At 36.3% G+C, this 18,838-nt stretch overlaps 1 protein-coding gene across 3 annotated transcripts; it reads left to right on the top strand.

The window, feature by feature from the left end:
• Positions 1-524: 524 nt before the first annotated feature.
• On the top strand, positions 525-16,258 carry LOC127621184 (G2/M phase-specific E3 ubiquitin-protein ligase-like). Of its 3 annotated transcripts, none has more exons than XM_052094693.1 (11): positions 525-670; positions 980-1,480; positions 1,644-1,805; positions 3,581-3,703; positions 3,852-4,093; positions 4,538-4,684; positions 4,911-5,125; positions 5,345-5,612; positions 6,846-7,006; positions 14,353-14,591; positions 15,154-16,258. In XM_052094693.1, exons 1-11 carry the CDS (start codon positions 667-669, stop codon positions 15,402-15,404), a joined length of 2,313 nt encoding a protein of 770 aa, XP_051950653.1. In that variant the 5' UTR covers positions 525-666; the 3' UTR covers positions 15,405-16,258. The 3 variants fall into 3 exon arrangements, with proteins under 3 accessions (XP_051950653.1, XP_051950654.1, XP_051950652.1); XM_052094694.1 differs by lacking the exon at positions 14,353-14,591 and adding an exon at positions 7,151-7,389; XM_052094692.1 differs by lacking the exons at positions 14,353-14,591; positions 15,154-16,258 and adding exons at positions 7,151-7,389; positions 7,952-9,079.
• Positions 16,259-18,838: the final 2,580 nt, after the last annotated feature.

The following is an 18,838-nucleotide window of genomic DNA, read 5'->3' as shown; positions in this document are numbered from 1 at the left end:
ATTTCAAAATGAATAGTGAACAAGGAGTTAGACTTTGATCTTTTCTCACACACAATGAACAATCATATAGTTTAGAAAGTGTTGGACCCCACTGACTTGCATTGAATGGATACAAAGAAATCATATTCCCATTAGAAAATCGTTGTTTGTGTCATTGAATAGAAAGAAAGTCATAAGAATTTGAGCCAGCATAAGGGTGAATAAATGAAAAGTGAATGATCATTTTTGGGCAAACTATTCCTTTAAATGTGACCACTACATGATATTACAATTTACTAGTAACAGGACGGCAGTACAACTCTATCAACTTGACCGGTAGTTTCTCAGGTATTTCTAAGAAACTGAACCTTTTTATTTAGAAATGAGAAATGTCATACAGCATTAGAAGGAGTGTCCTAGTAGACCTCTTCCAGCGTTATTTCCTAGGAAATTCCACAAACATCTATAACAACGGGTAATTACCATAATTGCGCCCCACCTTCATTTTAGCCCGCCCCCTCTCCTTTCCTCTCCTTTATCTCATCCAGCAAGTGCAACTAGTTAAACAAGCTCGTGTAAACTGTGGAAAACTACACAGGTCTAAACTCACAAATCGTTATTTGTAACTTTTTCAAGGTTAATCGTAGGTCTCAGGATCATTTTCATAAGGCGAAGAAAAAAGCAACAATGAGTGAGTATAAAGAGCTTAAACATTCAGACAATAGTCAGGGTAGTAGGTAGCTTGTGCACTGTAAGGTACAGCGGTGCCCTTGATTTACCCTATGAAGAATTATGTGTACATAAATATAAGCAGCAGCAGTAAATAACGTAGTCATAACATAATAACTTGTAACATACAATGGTATATGGCCATATAACATATTAATCTTATCTGGGGGCACCTATTGAGAACCCCTGGTTTACTTGAGTTAAAAACATGGTAAAATTATGAATTGAGAATTTATGCTTTATCTTTTGCCTTGATACATTGTAATTATAGCAGAGCACGATCGCATGTGTGGCAGCCGGTGTCTGGGTCCAATGACTTTTCATCTGCAACTGACAGGCCAATATGTCACCATCGACCAAGGAGGGCAACTGGCGTCCAGAGACACTTCCTCCTTTATGAACGGGTTGGCTTTTCTAAGTCGCACTGTAAAGTTGGATGAAAAGATTTGTATACGTATTGAGGACTGCACCTCATCGTGGGATGGAGCTCTTCGTGTAGGTTTCACCAACATCTGCCCAAATACACACAGAATCCCACCTGCCTCTATACCAGAGCTGAGGGATATTCCAGGCTATTGCGTCGTGCCAGTGCCCGAGGTCTTGTGTAGATGCAGTGCAGTGATTCAGTTCTGGATAAACTATGCACGCATGGTTATTGTACAAGGAAAAAGTGGAGAGAGATTTTACCTCAAAGCAACAAGACTGAACCTGAACAAACCACTTTGGGTTTTCATTGATCTGTATGGCAGCACAAACACAGTGCGCCTTTTGGGTAAGTGTGCGGAGACCGGAGCTGGAAGTTGTCACAAGGACTATTTCAGTGTGTGACAACTAGCTCCCGTCTCCCCTACTTATTTCAGTCCTCCAAATGACTAATTGAATTTGTTTTTACTAATAAAACCTCTTAGAAAACATTGAATGTTCCTGTGCTGTAGGCTCAAGGAGGGGAAGTCGTACATCATGCCCAGTTTGTCCCTTAAACACCACACCGGGCATCAACTGTCTTGTTGGTCATACTACAGATGGTGAGAGTCAAATGCAAGAAGAAAAATATCACAAGTCCAGCCTCATCTTAGCAGTAAATAATCACAGAGAAGGTGAGATATTCTAATGGCATTGTTAGTGTCTAACCTTTATTTATTATCTAAATGTACTCATTTTACATGTACATTTATGCATTTAGCAGATGTGTTTATACCAAGCGACTATAAGAAATACAACATAAGCAATTCATCCAAGCAGACAGTAACATGAAAAATATTGTAACACAAATTTTAAAATTTTTTCAGAAGAACTTAAGCTAGAAGATGAAACAAACGGGTAATGTGTATAATTCTTAGCGCAAGGATCGATTTTTACTTGATCTTATGGTGCGTTCAGACCAGAGGCGTCGAGAGCGTCAACTCGCCCGGAAGTCATTCATTTTCTATGGCAGCCAGCGTCTCTCGGTGGCGAGAAGCGGCGCGTCTTGGGCGTTGTGGGCGTCAGAGGAAAGTTCAAGTGCTGGCAACATTATGGTAATGAGCTTTGACGCGGTTCGGCGGCAACCTATTGGAGTATAGAAGTGCTCCGTAGAGGAAGAATCCATAAAACATTTATTCTTTCAGTGTGTGTTTACCCAATTTTTTTTGGATTGATATAATACTTAAACACACAAAATAAAAAATTCAGCTAACTGGTAAAGATATTTTTTTTATTGTATAAGAATAAGAGTCAGTGGAGGTTCTATCTTGTATGGCGCCCTGGGCGAAACCCCGACCCCCCCGGAAAAAAGTACCATTCTGCACTAACAAATTTTTATTCAGACATTTGGAAATGGTGTGTTTGATTAAGGAGACAATGTAGTGTTGTAAAGTACTAAAAAAATCATTTAACATCGACACATAGACTACTAGCCAATTTAATATATTACGCTAGCATAAAAACGTGGTTGTTTTTTCATTTATGATGTCTTGTCAGTTACAAAATTCTATAAGTTATTTGTGCTAAACAAAGTTCCATTTGAGTAGATTTCAGATATCGTTCTAGAGTATTTAAAAATATATATTTAGACACCTTTTTTCTAACACACGTTCAGATATACAATTTCCAAGCTAGAAAACGTCTTGCGCATGCGCAGTGCGTCTGGGTAGCACATATTGAAATGTAGGTCAGATTGTCAGAACACCGGCAATGCCGGGGTGCGGCACGGGAAACACACGAAACAACTATTTTCAATAAAAAAAAATACAAAAAACACAAATAGCACTACAAAGGAGCTAAAACGTCTATGCATTCTTAATGACAACTATTGAAATTCCCTTTGACCAAGAAAACATAATTAATTAATTCAAGCACAAAGGATTATGGGTATCCCCATAGCCTTAATTTTGTACTCAATCATTTGAGTTATTAACACTTAAAATCTTAGGCCTATGGATTTTTAAGATATATATATTTTAGTTGTGATATTTAATTGAATTACTTATCTAAAGTAATTAAGATAATTAGATTTTTCAAGTAATGACAACATTAGGGTTTACAGTGTATGACATGAAGCTCATTTTCAGGTTACAACTGACAGCCAGTGAAGTGAGACAAAAAGAGTGTAACGTGTTGGGCTGAAAACCAAGGATGCAGATGTGTTCTGCATAATTTCCAGGTGTTTAATTGCACAAGCAGAAATGCCAACATGAAGTACAGTGCAGTAGTCCAGTCTAGAGATGACAAAAGCCTGGACAAAGAGTTTAGTTTGTTCAGTATGCTCAGATAGGAAGAATCAGACCTTGATGTTGTAATGCGCAAGTCTGCATAACTGGGTGGTTGTTGCAATGTGGTCAGAGAAATTTACTGTATAATGATGTAATGCTATGTACCTTTTTATTTCTATAAGATACCAGAAAAGCCAGAAAACCATCATCTTGTTGGGAACCAAATCTCTTCCTCCTACAGTATGCCAATCAGAAAACTGTTCCCAGCCCTGCAGACCATTCTGAACTCACGAGAGCTGGCTTAGGTATATTATCTTCCTATATTTTCAGCTTATAATGTAGTACAAACAGTGACAGCTCTCCAATAGTACACATAACACATTTTTTTTCAATTAACAGTGGTTGATGAGAACAACTTGAGATCTTTCAGTCTGTGCTCTATAATTTTTTTAGGAATACCTGTTTGTGAGTCAAAGAGAAGTGTTGATCTAAACTGGACCTGGAGAGAGCTAAATCAATTCATTTGCTCCAGCTATCCCTTGGTCGAACTGGATTCGATTGGTTTCTATGCTGCAAAGGCTGAGAAACATGGAAGACTTTGCAGAATACAAGGCAACACTCTAAAGAAGCTAAAAAAGGAGTTGGGGGAGAGTGTTCTTTATATAATACCCATGAGAGACATTGTTCTAAATGAGGTATAGTAGGAATTGACATTTATTTATTAATTTAAGTAAGTGGCACTCAAAGCCCTGGATTTAGGTGAATGTTTGAAAAACTAGGAGCCACTTGTATGGCTGGTGCATAAAGCAGTGTTTCCCAATACTGATCTTGGAGTACACTACTGCTCACATTTTGGATGTCTTTTTTAACAACTGATTTAACTAATCAGCTCATTTGCAGAGTCTCCATGACCTGAATTGGAGACATACAAAATATGCAGTGTTAGGGGTACTTCAGGACAAGGATTGGTAAACAATGGCTTGAAGTATTCCTTTTTGTTTTAAAGGTGCACTCAACTTTTTTGTATATGTTGCACTGACACCTAGCGGTGTAGATTCAGCATTATGCAATAATTAATAATTTAATAATTAGCCATTAATTTTAATTGCCATTAAACTTAGCTGCCACTTTGCCCACAGATGTCCACAAATACATTATCATCAGTCATGAATACCAATGGTTTGTCAACACCATACTCTCCACCCCCTGTTACTGCACAACAACGGAGGTGCCGACTGACATCAACCAACAGTAGCTTTTCAAATTCAAGCCTAAACTCTTCAATGGTAATAATCTTTCAATAATCTGTTTATTCTAATAGCCTGCTTACTCTGCATTTATAATATTAATAATGTGATTGATTATGGCACAAAGAGACGTTTGAAAAATGAAAGACCAAGTACCTGTCATCAGATCACTGGGAAAGTAATCCATTGGAGTAAAGAATTGCATTCTGTCTTACATTGATATTGCAAAAAGACAGTATGAAACAATATTTAATCTCTCCAACAGGAGGACATGGACATAAGCTCTTTGCTCAGAGAGTTTCAGCGCATGCATCTCAGCACCAGTGAGCAGATTTCTGTAAGGGTTTACCGAAACAAGTTGCTGCAGAGTACCAAAGATGCTCTCTCCAACTGCAGTTTCCTCTGGACCAAAATCCCTTTGGTGACATTTGTTGGGGAGCAGGCTCTTGACTGTGGAGGTCCCCGGAGAGAGTTCTTCAGGTCTGACACTTAAAATGCTATTGGAAACCTGTTTGAAATAATAATAATTTTTGTATTTCCATTTTATGTCACTAGTGGCACAGAAATTACACACTTCACCTTTAAGATTCAACCGATAGTCCATTAAATATAAGTTTTCAGGCAGATAAAACACACATTTTAAGAGTTGAGCTTGGTTTTAAATTATGTTTGATGTCTTTTTGTTTTACCTTGCTTCAGAATCCTGATGCTGGAGGTGCAACGCTCTCTGGGCATCTTTGAGGGGAAGCCTGGACATTTGTTCTTCACGTATGACCAAATGGCCTTGGAGAAGCACAAGTATGAGCTGGCAGGGAATCTGATTGCATGGTCTGTGGCTCATGGTGGACCAGGTCTCAAAGCTCTTGATCCCTGTTTGTATCTGCTGATGTGCACCCAGGAATGTCATCTGGTAGACTTTGACTGGCACCTAATACCAGATGCTGACATCCAGGAGAAATTGCAAAAGGTATCTGTCCACTTGTTCATCCATCCATTTATCATTTCCCATACCTACATCCATTTTTCCATCTATCCATCCATTCATCAATCAATCCATCTATCCATCCATCCATTTATACATCACCCATAACTACTGTATATCCATCACTCAAGTTTTCAGTCTATCCATCTATCCATTCATTTATCAATCCATCCATCCCTCCATTTATCAACCCATCCCGCCATCCATCCATTCATCCATCACTCCATCTATTCATCCATCCCTCTATCAATCACCCATAAATATATCCATCCATCACTCCATTTTTCAATCTATCCATCAATCCATCCATTAATTTATCAATCATCCATCCAACACTCCATTCATCCATCCATTTATTTATCAATCCATCCATCATCCATCACTCCATATATCCATCCATCCATTTATCCATCACCCATATCTATATCCATCCATCACTCCATTTTCCATTCCATCCATCCAACACTCCATTTATCCATCTATCCATCCATTCATTTATTCAGCCATCCATCCATCCTCACTCCATTTATTCATACATCCATCCGTCACTCCATTTATTTATCCATCCATCCATCACTCCATTTATCAATCCTTCCATCTATTTATCAATCCATCCATCCATTCATCATCCATCCATTTATCAATCAATCCATCCATCCATCCATCCATTTATCAATCTATCCATCACTCCATTTATCCATCCATCCATTTATCAGTCCATCCATCCTACATCACTCCATTTATCAATCCTTCCATCTATTTATCAATCCATCCATCCATTCATCATCCATCCATTTATCATTCAATCCATCCATCCATCCATTTATCAATCTATCCATCACTCCATTTATCCATCCATCCATTAATCAGTCCATCCATCCTATATCACTCCATTTATCAATCCATCCATCCATCCATTTATCAATCTATCCATCACTCCATTATCCATCCATCCATTTATCAGTCCATCCATCCTACATCACTCCATTTATCAATCCATCCATCATCACTTCATTTATCCACCTTTCCATCCATTTATCAATCCATTCATTAGTTATTCACTCATCCATCTATTCATCCATCACTTCATTTATCAATCCATCCATCTATTTATCAATTTATCCATCCATGTATCAATCCTCCATCCCTCACCCATAACTCCATCCATCCATACATACATCCTTCTCATATTTTATATTGTTTTATTCCTTCTTTTAGATTTTGTCATGCAACACAACACCTGAGCTCCATAAACTGCAAAGAGAACAAGGAGACTGGATTTGTGAATGCGGTTTTCCTGGAATTTACGGACCAGACATTTCCATCCGTGATGTGCCAAAAATTTACTCCTTTGCCGTACGACACTATGTATATCTTAGGTAGGCTTAAAAATATGGATATTTATATTATGGATTTCCATGCAAAGAAAAACTCTATGAACAGAATACTGCTAATTAATTTCACTATTAGTTTCACATGAATATGTAAGAATGGTAATCTAACAACCTCTGTTAATTTCACAGAACATCAAATATGATTCATCAGTTCACAAAAGGACTGAATGCTTATGGACAGTTCTGGGATATGGTAAAAGCTAACTGGATTGAGTTCCTGCCTATCTTTACCAACATTCACGAGTCATTATCCAGAAGCACATTCAAAGCCCTGTTCCAAATCCACTGGAGTAAAGCAGGGACCAAGAAGAGGGAAGATGAGGAGAAGACTATTCATCGCTGGGACTTGCTCCTTCAGATGATTGAGGGTGAGTTTCTTGTTAGTTAAACATTAGTCTTAGCCTCAGATCTATGGACTGACTATCTGATGTATATTTCAAACAAAACTGGAAAGCACATTCATAATCTGACTAGTTTGAATCTGATTGGCTGGCTCTATGCAGGGTTACTTCTGTGAAATAATCTGTAATTATTACTTTTGGACAAAAAACAAAACTGATTACAGTCGGTTTATTATTGTGCTAAAATCTATTTAAGATAATCCTGCCCCTAAATTGCACACATAAATAAATAAATAAACTTTGGCTGTTCACTTTACATGCCTGTCAGGCTCTTCCTTATTAAGTGGGCAGTTCTTGGTTAGAATAAGGTGCAATAAGGATCAGAATTTGTTGGTAGTCACAAGTCTAGCTACATGAGACTATGTAAACAAAAACCTGGACTGACTGCATGTCAACTTTCCATATCCACATTTGAAAGAGAGTGAGAAAGAATGAAAGAGACAGAGAAGGCTATAAGATGAGGATTCTTTACAATTGCTAGTACTTGCAATTTGTGTTGACTTAAATGTGTCATATTTTACCCCAATAGACCAAAAAACTGAGTTGCATTATGAGGAGCTTTTGGTTTTCATAACTGGAGCGGATGAAGTACCACCACTGGGGTTCTCTCAAAAGCCCAGCATTCACTTCTACGAGCCAGAGAGGCATGGATGCCGTCTACCATATGCAAACACATGCATGATGGGATTGTTCCTCCCCAGAGTTGTAAAAGATGAAGTGGAACTCTACAGATTGCTCATGAGAGCAGTTAGAGACTCTGGAGAATTTGGGAGAATATAAAACTATACAGTGTAATTCTATATTCTAAAAACACAATTATGCCCATTTATAAGTTATTATTATTTAATTAAAGCACTTTTGTACAGTGATTTGTATGTTATTTTTATGATGTTATAATGTTTTCTACACAAGATATTTGTACATAAAATGTTTATTTTTATTGTCACACAAAATTTAAATGAAATGTATAAGAAAAAACAAAGTTTCATGTTTTTACTGGTTTGATAGGTACTACAGTAATTGCTATTGATCATGTAAAGGGGAGGGTTAGTCACACTGGGAAGTTGTCATAAGGGCTTTATCTCAGTAACTATAAGGTTTTGAGTCAAAAGTCCAATTACACAAATGCTTGTTCCATTTAGCTGTGGTTTTGTATGTCAGGTCCTCCTTCAAAACCCTCTTACAGTAGAATAATTTTTAGAATAATTATATCTTCCAAACAAAAATTATAATATCATATTTTTGTAGTTGTTGGGTTAACAAGTGAACAGAATAAAACCACACTGGAATTCAGTAAAGCAAGTGTCATCTATATAATGAATGTAGATTTTAAATTAATTTAAATGTATAGATTTAAAATGTATAAATTGTATTTATTAACACATTAATTAACACAACATTTATGTTAGCATAACCGTTGTTTGACATTTTTATTCACTACATGGCACTCTGGAATACTCTGTTCTGATTGGTTAATGGCGCCATCTAGCAGTCTGATATTTCTGAGTGACAACCGCACATCCAGGGTTTAAGACATAGCAGACTGGTCATCCGAGTATTTAGAGTTATTTTGTCTTGTTGGATCACTGTGTATTTTCAACTCAAATCAATGTATACTGTCCATTTATTTATTTGTTTGACAAGTTGTTTTGTAATAAGGTGGATAATGAGCAGTCAGATGTTCATTAATGGCAAAATAAACACCTACAGAACTCAGATGCAAACCGGAGGTGGAATTCAGCTCTTCAGCGATTGACAGATATTTCTTCTCACATAATTTCAACTTAAATCAGTATTTTATATCCTTTCATTTATTTATTTGGGTTGTAGCCGTGTAATAATTAGTGGGATAATGTACAGTCAACTGGTTGTTTTCACAAACTAAACCCCTTCACTGTGATATAAGACCCCTCCATGGGGTTTATTTTGCGATAACAACTGGCTCACAGTACATTATCCCTTAAATGATCTTTTACATTTTGTTTATTTCATGACCTGTTTTCATAATGGCTGAAAATGCAGGACAGGCCTGCTCTGTTGCTATTGAAACTGTCACAAAATGTCATTGTGTGTTCAATTAATTTTCACTTTTGAAAAAGCCTTTAGGCTTTTTAATGACATGTTTCTCTTATGACAACTTACCGCATATAAGGTCATTTGTACACTTTTGGTGTGGTTGTTTCCTGTGCAATAACGATGTAAATGTTCAATAGCTTTTTTGTAGCCAAGACTTTTAAGAAATGTGTATATACAGAAACTAACTTTCAAGAATGAATCTACCCAGAGACATAATATGTGTGACTGACAACCCCGATTTAATTTTCTGCATATCTTGTAAATCGAATAGATAAGTTAAAGCTGGCAATAATCATTAGGCCACTTATTTAAAGTACAATGTAAACATAATGTAACATGTAATTTTTCTGAGACGTATTTGGGTACTGAAATGCAAATCTAATGTGAAAATGGGATTTGCGCTGTAGTAAGTGTAAAAGCAAGCAAATTGGCTCGTTGATTCCTTAACAGCTTCCTTTTTCTGCCTCCATATTTATTTGCTATCGACTTTCAGATGGACGTTTCCCCTCTTTCAAAACTACTCCCATGATAACAAATGAAGAGTGAAAATTCCACGTGACTTCCTCGAAGTCGTGCATATTAAGTGACGTCATCGTTTTCGCTTTATTTCTTTAGAAAAGAAAGCAGATCTGTCACGCGGGTTATTGCCGTTATTATTGTTATTTTGTGGGATTTGGGTCATAGATTAATTAAATAGGCATATTAGCTGTTCGTTTAAAATGTGCAAGATATGTTAGGATTTCAAGCAGCCTTAGCTAATGACTATCGATACTGTTCATGAGCTTGTTTATTCGTTTAAGTCGTTGACTCTCATGAGTTGTTTCTGTAACTACAGTGTATATGGCTCTATGTCACTGCAGGAAACATCTTTAAAGGCGTTTTCGAAGGGACAGCTTTTGGTACATTTCCATCAGGATGTAAATGTGTAAAAATCTGGGAATCTCCAAGAGGATCTGTTTTCTTTGAAATTCTATGACTGTCACAGTGCCGCGTTTCAGAAGTCGTTCACTTCAATGGACTATTGTCTAAACATGCCTGTATAATTATGATCATTGGCAAATAAAAAAGCTTAAAATAAAATCAATAATCAGGGCATTTACACATTGTTTCTAAATGTTACATAATGAAAATTAAATCACATATGAAACTTTATTTTAAATATTTAATTTTTACATCAGGTTGGAAAATGGAAATAAATCATAATAGCAAAACATCATTACAGATGTTGTATCTCTCCTTTCTTTATTAATATTTTCAAAGAAAATTTTTAGAGGATTATTCTGGGTTCAATCGCTCAGTCAGCTTATGCATTTGTGGCATAATGTTGATTACCAAAAAAAAAAAAAAAAAAGACTTTGAAAAACCCTCTTTTTCTATAAAAAAAAGGAAAATTCTGGGTTACAGTACGGCACTTACAATGGATGTCAATGGGACCAATCAGTAAACATTAAAATACTCACTGTTCAAAAGTATATTCACAAGACATAAGCAACATGCTTGTTAACATTATATTAGTGTGATAAATATCTTACTAAACGTTTCTGTGTAAAGTTAAATCCAATTTTACAACTTTGTTGCCATGACGATATGATGTAACCCTAAAAACAAAAATGATTTAAACAACTTAACAGCTCAAATAATACATGTGTTTTAACAGAAACATTTATTTAATCCTTGTGCATCAGTTGAAAAAATTACACAGAGGTCCTTAAAGGACAAAATGTCAGCGTAAAAAAAAACTGCCATAGTAATATTATATATTAATATTATTTTCCACTTTCAATGAGTTACTTTTTTTATCCATCATCAGTCCTGATCATAACTACCAAATATTAATTCAGAATTTTAACCTTTTAAATGCCAGTTTGTTTACATAATGCCACACACACACACACACACACACACACACACACACACACACACACACACACACACACACACACACACACACACACACACGTTGGTCTACCTATCATTATGAGGACTATCTATAGACATAATGACTTTTATACTGTACAAACTATAGATTCTATCCTCTAAACCTAACACAACCCCTAAACCTAATCATCACAGAAAACATTCTGCATTTTTACATTTTCAATAAAACATTGTTTAGTATGATTTTTAAGCGATTTGAATTATGGGGACACTAGAAATGTCCTCATAAATCACATTTATAGCATAATAACCTTGTAATTACCAGTTTGTAACTTACAAAATTGTCCTCGTAAATCACAAAAACACACACACACACACACACACACACACACACACACACACACACACACACACACACACACACACACACACACAGTACTTACAATATTTGTAACATTATCTTTTACATTTTTGCTGTTTTATTAAATGTTTTAGTGTTTAAATGTATCTGAAGAACCAATAATAGATTGTTTAATAGCAACTTCCATTGTGACAACTTAGTCAATGTTTGACTGAAAAGGCAATGCTGTTAACTTTCCTTAATTATATGCTATATGTGTGATACAAGATATTGAAATTATGCTGTACTCATAATAACAAAGAAACTTTGTTAATTATTTTTAGTGAAGTGACAATAACCTGAAGTTTATAAACCCAGCCTAATTTTTTAAGATTCCATGGGAAACCACGTGATGCAGAATGTGATTGATTTTAAGCAAGTTTATTTGGGGCTGGCAGCCATTTTGTATGAGGAGAGCTCATGGTGGACAACACACAAGTTTTTGCCAAAAAGTTCAAAGGTAAATTATGTGTAAAGTCAGTAGAAGTATTTTGTTGTTGTTGTTGTTGTTGTTGCTATCAGTTTTCTGTGTATTCAAGTTTCTATTCGCTTAAAGAAGTTGTTAATTTATGTTTGCAAATCTCCAGTATGTTAAACGTTTGTCTGCATGAGGCTAATTAGATGTGTACATACACAGTCGAACAAACACAAAGGAGCCCACACATTTTTTCACCAGACAGATCTTCATCATTTTCAACCACTGCTCAGGACCTACAACTCCTCAAACTCAGCAAACAACATGTAATTCCAGTAAATTAATCACATTTCTACACCAGTTTAAAATGTTCAATGCAAACTTCAAATTGTACATCTTGAAACCAGCTAACATATTCTGAGTGTTGGTTTATATTCAGCTTAAACAATTGCATCTGCATTTTTAATGCTAAATATTCTCTCTCCCTAAAGCTGCTTTATGAACCATCTGAGCGCTCAGACGCTTTTCAATTGCGCCTCAGTAGTGGGTCTAGCTCGATTTCATCTGCCGAATTCACGAGCCACAGGGCTATGGAGGAAGCACTTCCAGGATCCATGACTTCATAAACTCTACCGGGGGTAAAAGCAAACGCTTTCGACTCAGGGGAGGGGTATACGCAAGCGATACACCCGGCCAATTGTTCCGTATCACCAAACTCTAACTGTTCGTACCTGACTAAACACGGGATGAAACCGGCTCAACCTGGAGATTGATAAATCTCACAATGGAATTGGGTGTAGTGCTGCCCGCTGCTCTGCAGATGTCTGCTAGAGAGGTGCCATGGGCCAGTGCCCACAAGGATGCCACACTCCTAGTAGAGTGTGCTCGTATTCCCAAAGGGGCGGGCACGGCCTGGGCCTGGAATGCCAGAGCAATGGCATCCATGATCCAGTGGGCAAGCCTCTGTTTGGAGACAGCGTTCCCTTTCCACTGTCTGCGAAGCAGACAAAGAGCTGCTCAGAGCATCTAAAGCTCTGCGTGCGATCCAAGTAGGTGCGCAAAGCATGCATGAGAATTACCTGGCAAAACCGCGCCCATTGAACTCCCCAAATCGCCTCCAGCGCGAGCCGGGCTGGCCTCATACCCGTGGGTAGAAGGCGCAGCACTGGGGCAGCTACAGTGGTTTTCCTGCTTTGGAAGAAGGAAATCCGTGACCGCAACGTTGCCATGGTCATATTCTCGTAATGAGAACATCCACAAACGCTGCTTCAGTGTGATCGCTACCCAGACACATGAGGCAGCGCCCGTGACCTTCGGAGGTGGAGAGACTCGCCAATTCTCATTGGCCTTTTCTCAAAAGAATATAGGTGTTCGGGGCTCTCAAGAACGACCCCTAGTGTCACTATATCGACATAACGTTGAGTGAGTGACAGATGTGGAACAGGTAATTTGGGTAACGCCAACAATATATCACTTTTCTACATGTTTCCATGCAAAGGTACAAATGTCTAATTGAAACCCGTCGACTTAAAGGGAAACCAGTTCACATTAGCTGAGGGTTGGTTTATGTTCATTTTTCAGCTTAATCAAATTATTTTAATAGTTCACCCTAAAATGCTCTTTCTCTTGTCATTTGGCCTTCTCTCCCCTGATGCCTTCTCAAACTCTTATGACTTTATGTCTTCTGTGGAACACAAATCAAAATATCCACTCAAGTCATATGGATTACATTGATACTGCCTTTATGGATAAGTTTTTAACCTTACTGTATCAATCCTCCATCCCTCACCCATAACTCCATCCATCCATACATACATCCTTCTCATATTTTATATTGTTTTATTCCTTCTTTTAGATTTTGTCATGCAACACAACACCTGAGCTCCATAAACTGCAAAGAGAACAAGGAGACTGGATTTGTGAATGCGGTTTTCCTGGAATTTACGGACCAGACATTTCCATCCGTGATGTGCCAAAAATTTACTCCTTTGCCGTACTGACACTATGTATATCTTAGGTAGGCTTAAAAATATGGATATTTATATTATGGATTTCCATGCAAAGAAAAACTCTATGAACAGAATACTGCTAATTAATTTCACTATTAGTTTCACATGAATATGTAAGAATGGTAATCTAACAACCTCTGTTAATTTCACAGAACATCAAATATGATTCATCAGTTCACAAAAGGACTGAATGCTTATGGACAGTTCTGGGATATGGTAAAAGCTAACTGGATTGAGTTCCTGCCTATCTTTACCAACATTCACGAGTCATTATCCAGAAGCACATTCAAAGCCCTGTTCCAAATCCACTGGAGTAAAGCAGGGACCAAGAAGAGGGAAGATGAGGAGAAGACTATTCATCGCTGGGACTTGCTCCTTCAGATGATTGAGGGTGAGTTTCTTGTTAGTTAAACATTAGTCTTAGCCTCAGATCTATGGACTGACTATCTGATGTATATTTCAAACAAAACTGGAAAGCACATTCATAATCTGACTAGTTTGAATCTGATTGGCTGGCTCTATGCAGGGTTACTTCTGTGAAATAATCTGTAATTATTACTTTTGGACAAAAAACAAAACTGATTACAGTCGGTTTATTATTGTGCTAAAATCTATTTAAGATAATCCTGCCCCTAAATTGCACACATAAATAAATAAATAAACTTTGGCTGTTCACTTTACATGCCTGTCAGGCTCTTCCTTATTAAGTGGGCAGTTCTTGGTTAGAATAAGGTGCAATAAGGATCAGAATTTGTTGGTAGTCACAAGTCTAGCTACATGAGACTATGTAAACAAAAACCTGGACTGACTGCATGTCAACTTTCCATATCCACATTTGAAAGAGAGTGAGAAAGAATGAAAGAGACAGAGAAGGCTATAAGATGAGGATTCTTTACAATTGCTAGTACTTGCAATTTGTGTTGACTTAAATGTGTCATATTTTACCCCAATAGACCAAAAAACTGAGTTGCATTATGAGGAGCTTTTGGTTTTCATAACTGGAGCGGATGAAGTACCACCACTGGGGTTCTCTCAAAAGCCCAGCATTCACTTCTACGAGCCAGAGAGGCATGGATGCCGTCTACCATATGCAAACACATGCATGATGGGATTGTTCCTCCCCAGAGTTGTAAAAGATGAAGTGGAACTCTACAGATTGCTCATGAGAGCAGTTAGAGACTCTGGAGAATTTGGGAGAATATAAAACTATACAGTGTAATTCTATATTCTAAAAACACAATTATGCCCATTTATAAGTTATTATTATTTAATTAAAGCACTTTTGTACAGTGATTTGTATGTTATTTTTATGATGTTATAATGTTTTCTACACAAGATATTTGTACATAAAATGTTTATTTTTATTGTCACACAAAATTTAAATGAAATGTATAAGAAAAAACAAAGTTTCATGTTTTTACTGGTTTGATAGGTACTACAGTAATTGCTATTGATCATGTAAAGGGGAGGGTTAGTCACACTGGGAAGTTGTCATAAGGGCTTTATCTCAGTAACTATAAGGTTTTGAGTCAAAAGTCCAATTACACAAATGCTTGTTCCATTTAGCTGTGGTTTTGTATGTCAGGTCCTCCTTCAAAACCCTCTTACAGTAGAATAATTTTTAGAATAATTATATCTTCCAAACAAAAATTATAATATCATATTTTTGTAGTTGTTGGGTTAACAAGTGAACAGAATAAAACCACACTGGAATTCAGTAAAGCAAGTGTCATCTATATAATGAATGTAGATTTTAAATTAATTTAAATGTATAGATTTAAAATGTATAAATTGTATTTATTAACACATTAATTAACACAACATTTATGTTAGCATAACCGTTGTTTGACATTTTTATTCACTACATGGCACTCTGGAATACTCTGTTCTGATTGGTTAATGGCGCCATCTAGCAGTCTGATATTTCTGAGTGACAACCGCACATCCAGGGTTTAAGACATAGCAGACTGGTCATCCGAGTATTTAGAGTTATTTTGTCTTGTTGGATCACTGTGTATTTTCAACTCAAATCAATGTATACTGTCCATTTATTTATTTGTTTGACAAGTTGTTTTGTAATAAGGTGGATAATGAGCAGTCAGATGTTCATTAATGACAAAATAAACACCTACAGAACTCAGATGCAAACCGGAGGTGGAATTCAGCTCTTCAGCGATTGACAGATATTTCTTCTCACATAATTTCAACTTAAATCAGTATTTTATATCCTTTCATTTATTTATTTGGGTTGTAGCCGTGTAATAATTAGCGGGATAATGTACAGTCAACTGGTTGTTTTCACAAACTAAACCCCTTCACTGTGATATAAGACCCCTCCATGGGGTTTATTTTGCGATAACAACTGGCTCACAGTACATTATCCCTTAAATGATCTTTTACATTTTGTTTATTTCATGACCTGTTTTCATAATGGCTGAAAATGCAGGACAGGCCTGCTCTGTTGCTATTGAAACTGTCACAAAATGTCATTGTGTGTTCAATTAATTTTCACTTTTGAAAAAGCCTTTAGGCTTTTTAATGACATGTTTCTCTTATGACAACTTACCGCATATAAGGTCATTTGTACACTTTTGGTGTGGTTGTTTCCTGTGCAATAATGATGTAAATGTTCAATAGCTTTTTTGTAGCCAAGACTTTTAAGAAATGTGTATATACAGAAACTAACTTTCAAGAATGAATCTACCCAGAGACATAATATGTGTGACTGACAACCCCGATTTAATTTTCTGCATATCTTGTAAATCGAATAGATAAGTTAAAGCTGGCAATAATCATTAGGCCACTTATTTAAAGTACAATGTAAACATAATGTAACATGTAATTTTTCTGAGACGTATTTGGGTACTGAAATGCAAATCTAATGTGAAAATGGGATTTGCGCTGTAGTAAGTGTAAAAGCAAGCAAATTGGCTCGTTGATTCCTTAACAGCTTTCTTTTTCTGCCTCCATATTTATTTGCTATCGACTTTCAGATGGACGTTTCCCCTCTTTCAAAACTACTCCCATGATAACAAATGAAGAGTGAAAATTCCACGTGACTTCCTCGAAGTCGTGCATATTAAGTGACGTCATCGTTTTCGCTTTATTTCTTTAGAAAAGAAAGCAGATCTGTCACGTGGGTTATTGCCGTTATTATTGTTATTTTGTGGGATTTGGGTCATAGATTAATTAAATAGGCATATTAGCTGTTCGTTTAAAATGTGCAAGATATGTTAGGATTTCAAGCAGCCTTAGCTAATGACTATCGATACTGTTCATGAGCTTGTTTATTCGTTTAAGTCGTTGACTCTCATGAGTTGTTTCTGTAACTACAGTGTATATGGCTCTATGTCACTGCAGGAAACATCTTTAAAGGCGTTTTCGAAGGGACAGCCTTTGGTACATTTCCATCAGGATGTAAATGTGTAAAAATCTGGGAATCTCCAAGAGGATCTGTTTTCTTTGAAATTCTATGACTGTCACAGTGCCGCGTTTCAGAAGTCGTTCACTTCAATGGACTATTGTCTAAACATGCCTGTATAATTATGATCATTGGCAAATAAAAAAGCTTAAAATAAAATCAATAATCAGGGCATTTACACATTGTTTCTAAATGTTACATAATGAAAATTAAATCACATATGAAACTTTATTTTAAATATTTAATTTTTACATCAGGTTGGAAAATGGAAATAAATCATAATAGCAAAACATCATTACAGATGTTGTATCTCTCCTTTCTTTATTAATATTTTCAAAGAAAATTTTTAGAGGATTATTCTGGGTTCAATCGCTCAGTCAGCTTATGCATTTGTGGCATAATGTTGATTACCAAAAAAAAAAAAAAAAAAAGACTTTGAAAAACCCTCTTTTTCTATAAAAAAAGGAAAATTCTGGGTTACAGTGCGGCACTTACAATGGATGTCAATGGGACCAATCAGTAAACATTAAAATACTCACTGTTCAAAAGTATAGTCGCAAGACATAAGCAACATGCTTGTTAACATTATATTAGTGTGATAAATATCTTACTAAACGTTTCTGTGTGAAGTTAAATCCAATTTTACAACTTTGTTGCCATGACGATATGATGTAACCCTAAAAACAAAAATGATTTAAACAACTTAACAGCTCAAATAATACATGTGTTTTAACAGAAACATTTATTTAATCCTTGTGCATCAGTTGAAAAAATTACACAGAGGTCCTTAAAGGACAAAATGTCAGCGTCAAAAAAAACTGCCATAGTAATATTATATATTAATATTATTTTCCACTTTCAATGAGTTACTTTTTTATCCATCATCAGTCCTGATCATACCTACCAAATATTAATTCAGATTTTAACCTTTTAAATGCCAGTTTGTTTACATAATGCCACACACACACACACACACACACACACACACACACACACACACACACACACACACACACACACACACACATGTTGTGTTTCCATGTTTTATGGGGACTTTCCATAGACATAATGGTTTTTATACTGTACAAACTTTATATTCTATCCCCTAAACCTAACCCTACCCCTAAACCTAACCCTCACAGAAAACTTTCTGCATTTTTACATTTTCAAAAAACATAATTTAGTATGATTTATAAGCTGTTTTCCTCATGGGGACC

The sequence above is a fragment of the Xyrauchen texanus genome, chromosome 27 (assembly GCF_025860055.1).
Source record: "Xyrauchen texanus isolate HMW12.3.18 chromosome 27, RBS_HiC_50CHRs, whole genome shotgun sequence".
Taxonomy (NCBI): domain Eukaryota; kingdom Metazoa; phylum Chordata; class Actinopteri; order Cypriniformes; family Catostomidae; genus Xyrauchen; species Xyrauchen texanus.
Note: the sequence above shows the minus strand (reverse complement) of the source record. Positions and strands in the feature narration are given on the sequence as shown.